The sequence below is a fragment of the Nipponia nippon genome, unplaced genomic scaffold (genome assembly GCF_047370975.1).
Source record: "Nipponia nippon isolate SJK-2023a ecotype South Korea unplaced genomic scaffold, ASM4737097v1 scaffold_7, whole genome shotgun sequence".
Taxonomy (NCBI): domain Eukaryota; kingdom Metazoa; phylum Chordata; class Aves; order Pelecaniformes; family Threskiornithidae; genus Nipponia; species Nipponia nippon.
In genome coordinates this window covers 24,908,691-24,926,723 of record NW_028262391.1, presented here as the reverse complement: position 1 = coordinate 24,926,723, position 18,033 = coordinate 24,908,691, and the positions used below count along the sequence as shown (strand labels likewise).

The 18,033-nt window shown below is 39.6% G+C and overlaps 1 protein-coding gene across 3 annotated transcripts in view; it reads right to left on the bottom strand.

Annotated features, from left to right (window-relative positions):
- Positions 1 to 18,033, bottom strand: part of LOC104023679 (glypican-5) — a 388,175-nt gene that overhangs the window by 93,609 nt on the left and 276,533 nt on the right. For all 3 annotated transcript variants that reach the window (XM_087739176.1, XM_087739174.1, XM_087739175.1), the window contains one exon: positions 3,259 to 3,409. In XM_087739176.1, the coding sequence (XP_087595302.1) occupies positions 3,259 to 3,409 (151 nt within the window). The remainder of the gene's footprint in view (positions 1 to 3,258; positions 3,410 to 18,033) is intronic.

Below are 18,033 nucleotides of genomic sequence, written 5' to 3'. Positions count from 1 at the left end.
TGACATTTTAAAGTATCTTCTACCATACATCATTTCCTGAGAATTTGTTTATCTTGTGCGTATGAAATCATTTGGATAAACACACATGATACAGAATAGATAATTAAGCCCGTTATGATTAAAGGCGTAAGTGGTGATCTTTTGAGATAACAATGAGTTTGGCGAGCAAAGACTTACTTGTCACAAAAGTAAACAAAAAAGCAGCACTAAATAATAGATAGCCACATATCTTAATTAAAGACATAAAATAAAATGATTAACAGATATGCAGAAAAGATTCTCAAAGGCTAGAAGGTGACAAACGAAAGGACAGGATTTTACTACCCATTGTAAAATAAGCTGAAATACACAGACAGCAATCCCCAACCAAAAAAAAAAAAAATTGGGGAAAAGGATACGGACAATGGACCTGGCTGGAATATACAAGCACAGAACCACTTCTGTGTTTACCCACCCAGTACACACTGAAATCTAAAATCCAGGAGCCAGGCTTTCTGTTAGCAATTTGGAAAAGCAAACTGGGGAGATGGCAATGTACCCTGCCCAGGGGATCTTTCGATAGTTACGAACAGAAATCTTTTGAAGATGGTAACCTAGAAATTGATGAAACTCCTGGCAATTTATTGTTAATGAAAAGGTAAATTTTTTCTGGGAGGTGGAAAGGAATGAGCGTTCAGTAGGTTTTCAAAAACTATTTAAAAGCAATTTGAGTCTTTTGCCACGCTCACAACAGGTCTCTCAACACATAAATTGTAAATATCATTTTCATATAGGTTTTAAATAAATGACAGATGTAGTACATTTTTACTATGTTCTAAATTCAGCATTTTAGAGGTTGACATTGAAATCCTTTCCTCTCTTTTCTCTCTTCCGTGGACCTGTTGTTAAAAGCACGACTGCTCTGCCAAAAAGTCTGTGTTTTGAAAGGCTTTTATTCCTTTGTCATTCCTTTTGTTCTGCTGTATGACTGCATGCTGCAACATGCACTGATGAGATCGGTGGCATTTTATAGCTATCATTTACGTCTCACCCAAACCTGCTGTAGTCAGTAAGACTATTCCCACTGACTTTACTAAGCTTCAGATCAGGGGTTTTTTTGGGATTTAGCTTTAGCTTCAATTCATGTCTCAATTCACTATGTACTTCAAGCAAGCAAGAAACAGTCAATGTTGTCATGTTCCACTTCTACAGAACAATGGACAGATGTACTTGACAGGTTTTAAGTTTAGGAAATATAACAAATTCACAGGCTGTACAATCAGAAACCCCATCTTACAGACATGCAGCAAGAGGAAATTCAACTAATCTGATGTTTGTTTATTTCTTCAACATTCTATTAAAGCAAAGGAGCTCTATAATGAGATTATACCATTTTATCTCTTAATTGTATCCAGATATGCAAAACAGATTTAATGCTAGTGGCTTGTATACAGTACAATATTTTAAAGCTAATTACGAAACAGCATTACTCTTGTCACACAATGAAATACTTATTCTTACTGTTGTGAATCAAGACCATTTGCTGAAATTAATTGTAATTACCTTTTTAATTGGATATAAACCCTACTAAATTCTGAAACAGCTAGTTATATAAATATAATTCTTTTAAATCCAGGATGATATCAGCATAAAAGATTTTAATTAAATAGATTGGAAAAAAAGGGAAAAAAGAGACATTAAGTAGTTTTCCATTATTAAAGCCACCTGTAAGTCAAGTCTTGAAAGTATTCAAGTTCTTATTTTTGGACACCTGAAATCTGCCATTGTCCATGTAAGCAGGCATACACATCCTCCCAAAACAGTGTATTAATAGTTTAATTGTTCATTGAAGAGTAGTTAGCACCTGGCTTTTGTTTGTATTATTCCACATGGAGAGGAAAGCACATTAAAGTATTTACCCTCACAAATCCCTAGGGCCCAAAAGATCTAGCAGTCTTTTCATTGCTTACGTATATAATACAATAAACAGTTAAAAAAAGTTAAGCAAATAGTTTTAAAATAACATTGTATCAAAGTTCTGTTCAAAAACATTGGTGAGTAGATGAAAATCTTTACTTGATCTGTTAGTCGCAGTTATGTAATAATTTTTTAAAAATACTATCCCTATGTTATAATACTTCATGTATCTTGATTATACAGCTTGTCAACGCAAATTAAATTTCAGGTATTTATATACTGGTACTGCAAACTGAATCTAACATTTTGCACACATTTCAAAATACATGTTTAAGCTCGGTCTTCCTGAACAAATATTCATAATAGGAACAACTAGTTAGTCTTGACTACAGACTAACCACACCGCGTTGCAAGACTTCGTTGAATATGGGATACCTTTTCCCACTCTCCACTTAGTGGCAAAGGGACAAGGAAGAGGCACTTGCTTATTTCAGTTGAATGAAGCAGCAGTTTAAAACTTACCCGAGTTCCAGCCATCTTAACGAGCATTATTTTTCAACACTATTATACCTGTATTTCATGTACTTGCACATCCAAACCAAATTATATTTACACACACTACAGTAATTAAAGCAGTTACATTTTGATGAGCTGAAATGAATCTGAAGTTCCAGATAAGATAAACCAATAACCTCAAGTACTTAGAAGGAAACATCTTACTTCTTATTAACTTACTATAGTAAGGACTTAACTCTGTACTAAATTGCCAGTATTTTGGTGGAAGTGAAGTTAGATTCTGATGCTGATTCTACATTTGATGACATATTATCCAAGTAATTTCATGAATAAATATTGCAGAATGCCTGTCTGGGACTATCAAGAAATTTTATTTAACCAGCAGCTCACCACTAGAAAAAAACCTAGTACTTCATGTGTTTTTGCAAGAATATATACTTTCAGAAGCCAGCTCTGTTCAGATCATCCTTCAGTATCATTATGCAACCAATAAATATTTATGTTAACACTTAGGACAGTCTATAAGGACATTAATTTTCTATTTATTTGAAGAGCCCACATTATCTAGGAAGGCTCTTCCAGTATTTCTGTGATCTAGATTTCATTGCAGATATTATTCACTCTAAATTAAAGCCTTTTATCTGCACACCAGGTGTTCAATTATATTGGGTTACTGTCTGTATCATTCTATTTTTACTGCAGCTCTTCACAGATTAAGATTCGAATCCTTTGAATGTAGTAGGATTTTGACAGTAATTCAAACAGTGCAAGTCTTAGCTCTGTCCACCTAATTGTGACATTTATGAATTTCTAAGCTCCATATGTGCCTGTAGAAACGGTATTTACCTGCTGTGTGAATCCTGTCACCGGATCCTTGACAGCCATCCTCATCATCACAATCCCCGCTTGACTCCATCTCTTCACTTCTTCCAGCCCCACTGCCAGCATCTCGGGAAGCCCATCTTTCCAGTTTTAATTTTGCCTTCTCAGCATCCAGCTAAAAGAGAAGAAGCAAAAACCCAACAATGGTCAGAATACTTACAGGGTTCCTACCTCTGGTGACCAAGCTGGGTTTATAAAGCAACAAGCACTTTCTCATTCACTTTCAAGAACTGGTCCTCAAGTTGGAGTTTTTTTCTGGCAGTGACATCCAAATATTTTGGAACAACAGACTATACCATCAAGTTTTCTCCACCACAGGTGACCAGGGACACTCATCATCAAACTTTTAGTTGAAAAAAACACATCTACCAATATCATCACAGGGAGCTCCGGTCCTGCAGCTTTGCCGCTTGCAAACCACAGTTTGGAGATCACTGGTTACTGACGGTACAATCTGCCAGCTGTCTGAGTACTTATTTTGGGTTATTTACAATTGAAGACCACAATATACTGGACAACCTTTGAAGAGTTGAGGGTATTTGCTACTTTTCATTATGGGCTTGGTCATCTGGAAACCTTGGCCCCTGGAAAATGATTTTTAAGATGGTGTCATTTAAGATGCCTGTACCAACTGCAAGTTGTTCATAAAATTTCACTTAAAATATATTTCTTGGACTGAGTATAGAATAAGAAAGCCTTTTCTAAAATAAATCTAAATGTATCATACTAGATCACACTTGCTATAACAACATACTTACTCCCCAAACTCATCTTTTTGACCTTTAGATAACTCTTCCTCCTTCTGTCACCGTGAACAGTTGCCTACTATTAGTGCTGTGGGAATATACCATTTCGTTTTCAGTGAATCTAAACCCAGCCTATCCAGGGAACAACAAGAGCAGCACTGTTTGGGAAGAAATGAAGTAACTGGCTTAGACATACATTCTGTTATAAGGCATTTGTCAAGGAAGGATGATTCACGAGAAGCTTGAACCTGTCCCCCACACCTGAGAGGAGCACCTACTTGCTGAGCTACACGGCACCTCTCCTGGTGGAGTTGTGCCATTTTTGTACAACATTTCAGAACCGAGGTGCTCCATGTTCCTCAGTGGCCACTCTCCTCAACAGCTTGTATTTGTTGTTGCTAGTGCAAAGGACGCTTCAGGGTATTAGAGAAGGCGGGACAGCTTCTGCAGAGAAAGCCCCAACAGCTCAGCTTCCCCTACAGCTCAGTGACAGGGAGATACCCTGACTCAGAGTGTTTTTTTTCAAAAGCTGGCTAAGTTGCCCTGGTTATCATCAAGTTTCCATTCCCCCATACCTATCACCCCCATTTTGTGAGTGACTGCCAATTTCTTTTCTGAATCTCGTTGGAAAATTACATTGAGGATGTTGGTTTTGTTTTTAAGTGATGGAAAGAGCCATTCCAGTATTTCTGATCACTTCCTTCACGTAGCTGAAACTCAACCTATGATGCATTTGAACATTGTTTTGAAAGGTAGCAGCTGGTTTGTCTCCTTTTCAGAATTATGAAAACCTTGTTCATGTTAGCTCTGCTGGTATGGTATGACGAGGCATGATTAGGACCTGTTATTCTAGTTATGTGGAAATACATATTTTAACCAAATGGAAAGACTTTGTAATGCTTCTCAAAGTTGGTCAGATTCTGGATCTATCCAATAGCCTTCATCACAAGTATCTTTCCCCCAGAGTACTGCAGATCCATTTCAGGCTTTCTGATCTGCTTTATCCCAGAGGACTGTGATTATTCTTGGTACTGAGCAAAATGTATTTTGAAATGTAACTACTTCGAAGATTCAAACACATTTCACACTAAAAAGGAGGTGGGCTGGGAGTTGGAGGAGGACCTGGAGCACAGGGCTAATACAACTGTACTAAATGGGTTGAAAGGATGATGAAGGATGCAGCAGAATCTCTGCAGTGGGAAGCTTTGTGTGATAGTCTCCTTCTTCAGATACTGTGAGCTGCCATCCTCCACTCTGGGGCTGACAAATGCTTGGATCAGTGCAGCAGAGATCCTGTTCTACAGAGCAACAGATGCCAACTTCTATACAGCAGAACTCAGGAAATTTTTCACCCTTTCACTGAAAAGATCTGTTTGCTCATTCTGAAGACACAAATAACTTCACACTGCTGTGGGAAGATCAGTAAGTGGGAGGAGAGGGTATGGACTCTGGTGGGGAAGCGCATTAAACACTCTCTAATTGTCACTGCATGACTGTTTTTCATAAACAAGTTGCTTAATGTTGAGCCTCATTATTCACAGGCGTAAAGACTGATGTCATGGCAATACAAAACAATGTTTTGTAAAACAATTGGAAAAATTTGCCTATGAGGGAGAAAGATAACTCAGTTCTTTCACAGATTTATTGTGTCCTGACCATATTAGAGTAGACTCATTCATTCTTAGTTATAATCCTTCAGAATGAAAAGAAATGGCTAAGTGGTGAACAGAATGGACGCAAAATTTAATAAAGGCTTTTAATGATTGTTTGCCAGTCAAAGAAGAAATGTTTACTGCCTGTTAAGGTACTCCTTCTTTTCAAAAATTTGATTTCATTCAGCGCCCATGGCTCAATCCTGACCTCTGCTCAAAACAAGTAAACACTTGAACCAAATGTGCACCACCTTTTTGGACAAAGACCAAGAAACAAGCTCAGCTTTTCAACATGGTGCACTGCAGCACTTCACAGGCTTCTGGGTTTTTAGTGCCTTCACTACAAAAAGAGATTAGCTGTAGCGCAGATCTGCATCTCCTGCCCATATTAATGAAGGCGCATCCAGCTCTTTCTTGGCTTGCCAGTAGAGAGGGCCATCAAATTACACAGAACCCTTATATGCAAGTTCAACATTACCACTTCAAGTCAACGCAGGTGTGACCTACCAACTCTTTTCACCTTGTATACCATTTCCCAGCCTCTCCCAATGACTTTTCCATCTGTGGCTATCATTCACCTAGAATGATGGACCAGAGCCCAACTTTGGACAGAGATAATGGTTTATCTATAAATAAACCCATTCCAGGAGATGAAATAATGGAGCCACTTTAGTGAGGAGCTCCACCCACACCGCACAGCCCTGTTGAGCAGGCAATGTCACCATTGCATAGTGATTTGTGATCTAGCACCCTTCTTTTTTCCAACTTTTGAAGGAATACTTGTCCTTTGGTCACTGCCACCTGACTTCAGTGAGATCACTGTTTTAGCGTGATAGCAAAGCGTATGCCAGCATTTCTCCATCTCCTTTTTTCATAGAAACATAGAAACCTTTCTCAAAGGCCTGAGACTGCACTGAAATAGCACAGACTGCATCAGGATGGAGTAGGATGGTGGAGCTTTAGAAGAAGATCATAATGAAAGACATTAACCTTCACTTTTTATTAAGCTCTGCTAGGTCCAGAAAATGGGTGTGGACAGGGAATTCCTGTAATGCTTTGTGGCTAGGGGACTGAGAGGTCTCCAACAGAGGAGCTGGAGATCATATGAAGGTTCAAGGCATCTTCAGAGACAGCCATGATCTGTTAAAAAGCCTGAACAATTCTCCTAGCTGCTGCCACCAATCACTAAAACTTTCTGCTTCCCCACAGATGGCTGTAGAGGGAACCACAGTCCCTTGCCCATATTTAACACTGGAGATCAGAGATTGGAGTCAGTCATGGCATTTCTATTATTGCTTAAACCCCACTCTTAAACAAGCCTTATTTTGCTGACTTATACTCCGCCTGCTGATGCATAATGCCATGCAGCCATCTCTGGCAACTCTGCACAATAGTTCCAGCCTGGGAGTGCAGTGTCTTGATGCTGAGAATTGATGCTTTGGTTCAACAATTGCAATGGATTTCAGGCTGGGCACTGGAATTTGTACCTTTACCTTCACAAAGCAGAAGATATTTGCTGCCTAAGATTCCAGAAAATACTGGAATCTTAACAGCTTAAAAATTAAGTCTTCAAGTTTTTGCCACATCTGAAAGACAATTTTTTTTTTTTTACTCATTAAAAGGTTATATAAATAGATCAATAAGATTTGTACAGCCCAACTGAAAACCAACTCAAATCAGGAATTTTCCCAACTGCAATAGGCTTTGGATCAGGTTCATAAATGTCTAAAGGGTTTTTGGGAAACTATACAGTCTTTCTGTGGGAAACCTTTAGTATCTGTATCTGATTCAGCTGAAAGGTAAAAATCACATATTACTATTCAGCTCTGAGTCAGATACAGATGACTATCCTCATGCATTTTATTTATTCCAGCAAAGGTGCCAACCTTAAGTGACATTAAAAAAAAAGTTCTGCTGACCTATGGTTTTATGGAGAAGAAAGAAGTCATATGAGAATAGTTGCTGTCTTCCTCCCCTATTAATACTTGATGATGTAGCACACGCTTTCCTGGTCACATAAAAGAGTCCTTCAGACTTCAGAGGCTTCAAAGAGTATGAGGCACACAACCTCTGAGCTTTCTATGATGAGTCTAACCCTAATTCTCACTCTAACCACAGATGTGTTAGAATATAAATTTATTCTTATGTTTTTTCATGAAGGCATGTTCCAGTTGAATACTTCAACACGTTAATTAAATAATAACTGTTCAGCTCCATGAAAAGTATTCGATAGAAGTGCCAATTTCAATCTGTTTTATTGATTAGTCTATTTTCCGACGGGTCATGTATGCATGTATATTGGAGTTGGATGACTCCAAGCTGTAGAATAATAAACTCATTTCATCAGAAAATAGGTTTTAAAATTATATTTTGCACCACAGTTTCAGGCCTTTTGGGTCAGTGAACACAATGAAAATCTAAGAGAATATACTTTTTGAATAAAGCCACTTAAAAGTTGTGTGCTTGGAATATTCAGAGACAAATCCCATACAATAATTGTTTCCTGAGGGATTTGTTAATTAGTTTTCTATTTGACGGATTGCAGTGTGAATGCTGTTCCTCTCTAAAAAGACAGCTTTGAGGTGAAACCTGACTTCTGTCCACTCGTCACATGAGCACATGTATCTTACTTGCTGGTGTTTTCACAGTGATCAAAAAATGGCTGGTTGTATACTGCATTTAGAAATTGTAAGCTAAGCATGATCTTTTCTCAAGGTACTTACAAGCAGTTGCCTTTTAAAAAGTGCTTTAGTGACATAATATGATTTGCAGAGACAAAGCATTTTGCCAGCTTATGCACAAATAATGCACAAAGCCTAATCTTGAAAAGAGTCATAAATGACTCAATCCTTCCATTCATTTTTTTTTTCAAAAATAAAAAATCCTTTCTAAACCATTATTAGGTCAGAAATTACTACAACTGAAAAAGACAATGCACCTTTGTTTTTAGCCTATTATATACATTTTTTGTTAGGGACTGACATACTGCTTTAGGCATAAAGCTGCATTTTACTGGTGCCTTGTGACTGAGCAGATGTTCTGTCATTTCACAAAACAATAGCAACATAACAAATTTTAGACATAACTGTCATGTATATGCTTATTCCAAGTGGATCCTCTCCTTTGAGATAACATTTATGGTTCATTTTCCTCCACATAGGCTCTTAGCTCCTTTTTAAAAACATTTGGCAGTTCTTTTGCTTCTTCTTTTCACATTTATCTAGCATTCGTGTATTACAGCATAAATAAGCAAAATGAACTTATTTGTCTTCAATTTTGTCAGACATTTTCTTTGGTTTGTTCTTCCTTTGTCTCTATTTCGCAGAAATCCAAAAGGCTCGATGCATTATCCCCTTCTAGTTTCTTCAGAAAGTAGCACAACTCAAGGAAGTAGTACCGCTCAACTCTTAAATCCTTTTTTCAGCTAGAGAGAACAGACATCTAACCTCCTGCAGCAACTGACACCCCCAGAAGGTTTCCTTTTGCTGTATTCATTCAGATACTTACAATAACCTTTGCGTAACGCATCTTGCTTTACAAGTCACCTGTACAATATTAGTATAATTCAACTGAACAGCTATACATAATTTATGCAACATGGTTCAGGACTCACAATGGTTTTAGAATTTTATTCACATCTCTCCCGACTAGACCTTTTCCAACTAGGGAATTGGACCAATATTGATAGATTCCTTTGTTTTATGTTTTTCTCTCTAGCCTAAGTACCTTGCATTTACTTATGCTGACATTTGTGTCTCTTGTCTATGCCAATGCTCCTGATATACGTATATATATAAACTGAAGGGGGAAGGTTATCTTGCAAAGATGATGCAGAATATACACTTGAATGATGAGTGCAATTCTGAGTATTTTAACTCTCACTCAAATGTTGAAGCAGCTGCCACCCCCTGCTCCTGGCCCCCTGTCCCAACCCCACCGCTCCCAGGTCCACCAGTGTGGAGGCAAAAGTGCTCAACTATGACAGCAGCGCCCATCGCCCCGCGACTGTTCCTCACCTCCTCAGGAGGAACGGCGGAGGGAGGCCTGCCAGGACAGGCTCACAAGACCCAGCAGTAGGAGCACAGTGACTTCATTCTAGAATTCTTTTCTTCAAAATATTTTAATTATTTGACCAACTCTCCTACTGTGTTTCTGAGCATCTTCAGTATGAGCTTCTTTTGGGAAGGTTAGGACTTGCTTCCTGACTTTATCCATCTTTTTCATGCCAAAGAGCTGACGTAATTGGTGTTTTTATTTGTTTTGCTTTGTTTTTTGTTTATTTTTTTCATTAAATTGCTAAATTACTCCTTTCTGAAACAGCATCCATATTGCTACAATGGATTCAGCTTCCTGTGGTTTCTGCGGCAGTCTCCTGCAACCATTCCTTTATTTTCTATATGTAACTTTTCCTCCTAATTTTATAGCCATAACTTCTCCACACACACTTTCCAATCCTCTGTCCTTGAGGCTTTGTATTTGCGTAGGTCTGTCTTTACCTGTGATTACTTTTTGTTCTCCTGGTTTATGCAGATTGACTCATTAACCTCTTCCTCATATTTTTATTGCCAGATGACACACTAGATACTTAAGGATCCACACTTCCATTTATCTTCAAATACTTTTCATTTCCCCTCTGTGCCCTTCCTCTAACCTAGCTGTTTCTCTCTGACTTCCCATATAGTCCACTACAGATCCATACTCCACAGCAGAGAAGCTAAAAGCAATTACATCTCTCTCAGTTGATTACAAATGTAACAGAATTATTTCAGCAGGAATCGAAGATGGCTTTTAGAGATTCACCTTGTTATACTGCAGGGTTAATGCTTCTATTTTTGATGTTTATGGTTTCTGTTTTTCAACTGCTTGTTAAAGGTGAGTATATTTCTAGAAGAGTGCTAGCACCATGATCAGCTTAATATTCATTGAATTAAATTACACAAGCTACATATGTTCTCATATTTACTGATTACACTGTGAAGAAGCAACAAGAACGTGCACCCACAGAATCTTACCGCTATTAGCAAAAGCTTCATAATAACACTTTGGGTAAACTGTCATCCAAAAAGTATTAATTGTGAATGATGTAAAGTGAGCACAAATAAAAAAAGACTTATTATAGTTAATAATCTGTTTTAATGAAGCACAACAGCTGTTTAAAGAGAATTAACACAATTTGATTTTCATTCATTAAGTTTGGTGGGTCAAGGAAGCAAACAGACACCTCTCCTTGACGTCGTATCTGTAGTGTTGGGCTGTATCTTTTCAGTGTTATGGGACGCGCCAAAGAAGATTTTTCTGACCTGATGTCTAATGTGCCTAACTTAAGACATATTCCTTGGGTTAGTCCCTGCCACAGGCACGAATTTCACCTTTAGACAGTTAGCTTAGTGTAGTCTTTTCCAAAAATAAAATCTGCTTTTTAAATGGCAGTACAACATGTAGTCTGAAAATAGAGCATATGGCTAAAAAACCTGTCGGTGTTATATTAAGACTTTCTGCATCTTGTTAAAGTAAAAAAAAAAAAAAAGGTAAACAATTGTAATAAAAACATAAGGTAAACATTGTAATTATTGGTGAAGAGTATGCAGGAGTTGCTTACAAAATATCTTTGACCCTTCAAAATAGTTCATTTTTGGACAGTGGCTGTTTGATACAACAGCTTCAGAGGCAGAGGGCTGCTGAGAGTACCAACAAGGTACTCGGAACGACAGTTCTTGTGATGTGGCCCCTTGCAAGAAAAATGTGGGCCGCAACATCTCTAGACATGCGTGCATGGTGTGCATGCATGTATTAGATGGATGACGGTGCTATCACCAGTGGGACCTGCACTTATTTTTTGTAATAATCGCAATAATGCACTCGACCAGAAGGCATGATTCTCTGCAAGGGTAAGTGGCTGGGAGATGAACACACCGTGTCTCTGCCACGCTGAGATACAAATGCACGACGCCAGATCTGGCAAGTGTTGCCTCCTGTGCTTTCACGAATGAGTCTGTTCTACATTGCTTACAACGCTATTTCTCCATACTTGGAAAGGAGGAGCTTTAAGTAGGATAACTTTGCAGGGGGTTAATAAAACAATCAGAAAAAATGAAGAGTCTTCTCTGAAAGACCACGGCTTGCATTTCCTAGCACAAAGAAGACTGGGTGAATATGATTATTGTCTATAAATGTATTTAGCCTTCCCCTTAAATGTGGAGAGATCTCTGAGAATAAAACTAACATAGAAATAAAAAGAGGGAAAACAAGCTTTTTAAGTATCAGAGGTATGAGTTTCGGGAGCAGCCTCCCAAGAGGAAGATGGGGACAAAAATTCTCAAGCATTTGCAAGACCTGGCTGAATAAATCTGCGAGTAAAGTTGCCTGTGATGCCAATGAGCTATATGTGATATTTCAGGAGGTCTCTTCCAGACTTCCATCCTGTGTCTCTACACTCTGCTAGTTTCTAATATTAGAAAATTGATTTGTAAAATCAAAATCACAAACCAGAACCACTCCCATTAGCCATTAGGAGTGTTATTTCCTTGCTTGTCTGAATTCTATATGGGAAAATTGTGTCCACGTACCAAATTATGTCCTTTCTTTCCTCTAGGCTAAGAATGAAGCCTCTTAGCTGTGCCTGAAGTCAAAATGTGGCTCAAAAAACATATTAATTATTGCTGGGGCTTAACGTGGTTTACAAATATCCTGTTTAACTAGGAGCTCTGACTCATCAGGTTTTGGACTTCTAATAATAGCCAAGAACCTTCTGTCTGATCAGACTTGGGAAGTGTGAAATAAGAAGTGCCTGCAATCAGGAGGCTGGTCGCACTCCATCAGCCCTTGAATGGCACCCTCCTGATACGCTGCATGGTTTTATGGGTTAAGTGAGTAAACAGTGGCCAATCTAAATCGTCTAAGGAACAGAGCCAACCTTTCTCCTTGCATTGCACTCAGGCAGCAATTACCTTCTTTGTTTGCTGAAGGAAATGTTCATGACATGCTCCAGTGCATGTTAATTCAGTTGCACGTTTGTGGATAATTATCTGTTTTCAAGCTCTATGTCAGTGGAGATCATTTTCATAGTATGAAAAGTTTGACATTTCATTGGAAAGACTTGTGAACGATCAAAGCCTCTCATTATTTGGTAGTGCTCAACAGACCCAGGGTTTGGATTTGATGTTTCCTGTTCAAACATGACAGAAGCAGTGGTCTGTTTAGTCTTCTCCACACTAAATCCCAGCAACTCAGCACTAAAATACAATATGGAACAAAATATGGAAAACATGGTAAGAATATGGATAACGATGTTTGTCATCCATTTAACATGTACTGATGTTGGGAGCTAAATCACAAATTACTTATTATGTAAGCTAACTGGCTTTAGTAACACTGCAACCCAAACCCACATTTAAAAACAATCACACTGTCTCAGTGCCACCAGACTTCTCTGAACACTTGAATATCACATTTCTAAATGTGTTGTATTATTTAGAAGGTGCCACATATGTACAGAAAAAGAAAGGATCAGAGCCTATGCTGCTATGAATCAGCAAACGGAATTCTGTGGAGCTGCTCCAATTTATTTCACATGAAGGGCCAGCCCAGATCTTTTTTGTTTGGGAAAGCACGGTGTTGTAACAGAACAGACAAATGCATTTCATGTTGCATGAATCTGACAGGAGAAAAGAGTCTCTCTTTCCAAGTGTTGTAGTCGCATGGTTTCACGGTAACATTTCAGGACATATGAGTGAATGTTTTTGCTAAGTCGTTTTTATTTGAAAAGGGAAGTAGAAAGAAAAACAGGTATTTCTGCAAGCAGGAGCTGCCACTGAAGCCTTTTTTCTACGGTTTTCCTTGTCGCTGGTGGCTTTCCGTGGAGGTTCTCCGATGTCTCACCAAGACTGAGTTCACAATACAGTGTTTTTACCAGTGAGCCTCTCTCCTCTACTCACAGAACTCAGGATCCCTTAAATTTGGTTAAAATTAGCTAAAGGGTTAAAAAGATATGGAGGGAGTGGCAAGGCTGACAGGCAGGGACACAGCAGAGCACTTACATAAGCTGTGTTTGTTTATGAAACCAGGTTAAAATGCAACGTAAGGGCAAACAAACAACCGGCCTTGGCAGATCACTAGTAAAATTTCTGGAGAGCAGGAGGAGTTGCTTTGCCTGACAGTAGCTTTGCCTTTCCCCTCGCAGCTTTAAATCCTCTTCAGGCTTGGAACAGGCACAGTAAGTGGAAAAAGGTCAATGCATCGGTCTTTGTGGACTATCATCGGCTCCTATGGCCTTCTCCAAAGCCACTAACTAGATAATCTGATCACAAAGATCAAAAGCTCTCCCGTGGTGCACTAGGGAAACTGATAACCACATTCCCCTGTACTGTATATACCTATAATTCAGGGTTGGGAACTGGCCCACATTTACCAGAGATGTAAAGTGGCTTTGAAAGTCTTTCTTTATATCTCATTCACACTATATAAAGGAACTGCTATTTCCAGTGAGAGGACTGAAATGTTCAGAACAGGGCTCTAGACTTGTGCTACCAGCGCTTTACTGCAGAATTCATTTAAGCAGTTTCAGCACATACAGGTAACACTCATCTGTCCTGTCGTTTTACACTTACATTTTACACTTACTATTTCAGAATGTTTTATCTGCAAGTGACAAAGTTCCCATTTAATCAATTAAAATAATTTCCACTGAAGTCTCTCTTCTGAGATTTCTGTTCTCCACACCATTTTTCATGTCACCAACATTTTAATTTTTTATTTAATTAAAATTAAAACAATCATCCTATTTTCTCCAGTGATGGGTCTAAATTAGATTCGACTCTTGTACAGCTCTGTAGACCTTACCTAAATTTCAAGCACTGTTCAATAGAAGCAAAGAAAAGAGGTCAGCTCTGCTAAAGACAAGAGAGATCTGGACTGGAGCTGGCTTCTGTTATTGTAATGACACCTAATTTGCAATAGGTGAAAACCCAGCAAAATGACCCAAGAACTACCACCAGAAGACAGTCAGCATAAAACAAAACATTCTGCTGATATTCTCTTTTCCCCCTTCTCAGCAAGATGCTTTTGCTCCCCATTTCATCTGTATTTAATCTGTCTTGCCAGCTCCTCTTCTGTGCTCACTTGTGACCCACCCATCTCTTTTTTTTTGCCTTCTCATGGAACAGCATCCTCTTTCCTGCTTAAATACAGTCACCAATTCAGCTGAGCATGGTGATTCTTGGCCACTTCTGCCTGAATGTATTGTTAGGTTTTACATGTGGAAGCTCTGCTTCCATTGGAGGCTGGTCCCTCCCGGACCCCTAGCAGCTCTGCCCAAAGGATGGTTTGCTCCTCCTTTTGTTAATTTACTTCAAAGGCCTGCAAGAACCGTTCAATCATCTCACCTGTTTTTCTTCCCTGCCTTAGACCTCTGAAGAAAGAAGCTTGCCTACTTTTTATTTTGCTCTCCCACAGCTTTTGTACAACTCTGAATCTTTCTTTATGCAGAGGATTCTCAGTGGAAACAAGGAGAAACCAATCCCAGTGATGTCACCACTATCTGCAAGTTTCCCCCCAGTCTGGGAACTCCTAGATGAGCTAGTCAGGAATACATCACTCTAGATGAGAAATGTGGACTGGAAAAGCTTGGATATTTTCATGGGCAGGTATGTTATTCAGAGACCATTAAGATGGCTCCAGGAAAGCTCATATTCTGTGTGTAAAGCAGCCCATGTGGGCTGCCTGCCCTGCCAGACCTGGCACACTGCTGACTCTGGCCTCCTCTGAGTGAGAGAAGACATGATTAGTATCAAGTGCTGGCATTTTGTACGCATGTCCTGCTTTGCTCCCATTTAATTGTGGCCTGAAACTGCAGCAAGTACCAGTCAACACACACATGGATAGGCTGTCGCTTTAAAACAAGAAGCTACAAGTGAGACATACAGGATTTTAGAACTGACAGCAAACACTGCACCCAGATCAGCATTCTTTCCTAACAAGGAGCTACCACTGAAATGAAGAACAAGTTGCGGCACGTCTCATCTACATACCAACCCAGGAACAGCCTTGCTTGCTGTACATCCAACCCCACAAGCGTTCACGTGTTCACATGCAGCTCTGGAAGGTACAATTATTTGTGATGACAAAGGATGATCTAAGCAAATAAAGGCAACCTCCCATGCACTTGTCTTCTCATCCTATCCATGAGCAATCATATTACATTGCCTTGGTTCTGCCTTGGGAATTTTCCTAGCTGTGCTGGTTTTGGCTGGGATAGAGTTAATTTTCTTCATAGTAGCTAGTATGGGGCTATGTTTTGGATTAGTGCTGAAAACTGTTGCTAATACAGGGATGTTTTCGTTACTGCTGAGCAGTGCTTACACAGAGTCAAGGCCTTTTCTGCCTCTCACCCCACCCCACCAGTGAGGAGGCTGGGGGTGCACAAGAAGCTGGGAAGGGACACAGCTGGGACAGCTGACCCAGACTGGCCAAAGGGCTATTCCATACCATATGACGTCATGCTCAGCATATAGAGCTGGGGGAAGAAGAAGGAAAGGGGGGATGTTCAGAGTTATGGTATTTGTCTTCCCAAGTAACCATTACGCGTGATGGAGCCCTGCTTTCCTGGGGATGGCTGCACACCTGCCTGCCCATGGGAAGGAGGGAATGAATTCCTTGTTTTGCTTTGCTTGCATGCATGGCTTTTGCTTTACCTATTAAACTGTCTTTAACTCAATCCTTGAGTTTTCTCACTTTTACTCTTCTGATTCTCTCCCCTATCTCACCAGCGGGGGAGTGAGCGAGCGGCTGTGTGGGGCTTAGTTGCCAGCTGGGGTTAAACCACAACACTAATCATGAATCATGAAATATAAAGCAGAGATGGTACAAAGAGACTATGAAGAATTTACACTTCTAGTATACCTCAGCTGCATCATGGCTTCCCCTCCTTCCCAAGAGCTCAGGCATGGCTGTGCCGAGTCCTGAGTGCTGGCCACTCCACTAGTGCTGACTGCAACCGAACTGGAAAGTAACAGGAGTCCCTAAAGAACCACTGGCACGACTACTGTATCTGGGGGAGTTTGGTCTGGGTCTTTTAAATATTTCTGAGGTAATACAGCTATATTTAGCTGCTGAAACATAACAAGAAGTATAGCAAGAACCCCTGCTGTGCGTTTGGTCATCTGATACTAATCATGCACGAGAAAGAAGGAATCTTATCTTCAGCTTAACTTCAAAGACAAGGCTATGCTTCTTACTGTCAAGCAGGTAGGACTCGCTGTGGTACTCTGTGATTACAACTGCAGGGGCACATAGCCAGCGGGAAATCTAAGGCAGCTGGAAAGGCTCAACAACTCTAACGTTTCCTCTCCCTCTTTTCTCTTGCTAGTAAGTTATGGGGCAGAGTATTGCTATTTATTCAGATTACTCTGATGCCATGAATGACTGACTACCTAACCAAAGTCTGCTCACCGATTTCAGTTAAGGTCATCTCTCAAAAAAATTCTCCCTCATCAGTCCCAAGCCCTTCCCATGTTGTCGCAGGGGTAAACACAGAGACACAGCCACCAACACACTCACAGGTTCACAAAGAGAATGATCCTACAAGCTCTCTGTTGTGCTTTATGTCACCTTCCCCAGAGCTTTACCTGGGCTTGTGTCCCTGCTAAGCTCTGCAGGGACTGCCTACTCTTTTGGATTTACTACCATGACAGAGGGCTGTTCTTAGTTGGTCCTTTATTCCTTCTGTAATAAACATGATTAATCATAATAATTAAAAGGATGTCCCCCTCCTTTTTGTTCTTTCATTACCGTACAGATGGTAGGGTTTTTTTTGTTTTGTTTTTTCTATGCTGGGCTTTTATCTTTGAGTCTGATCTCACCACCTCCCCACTACAGTGTATATACATCAGACAAATAACTGCAATTTTAATAAGGGGAAAGGTGCTTAATTGTGCCCATGTTGTAAATCGCGTTTCCTCTTACTCCCTTTCATTTGACACGCTTTACTCCAGGTGAGTTATATGATGACTACACATATTGCAAATCTTATTGTGAATATTTAAATAGATGGTATCCTAATTCTCATTCACTTCAGATGGTTTTTGTTAAAAGAGATGGCAATATGGAACCATAATGAAGGACCTTCTTGTCAAATTTTATCTTCAAGGAGGCTTGGATTAATATGAAGCACGCAGCTGAGGTATCTGTGTTTTGAAGTGCTTGAGAGACTCTTTTAATTGCTGCAATCTGTTGTGCCTCTCAGATCTATTTGTGAAGGTGTTCAGCATGGTGTGTGTTTTGCTGATGAGCTATTCTTTGTCTCGTAATGAAGGAATGTTTTGTTGTGTCAGATATTAGAGCCACTG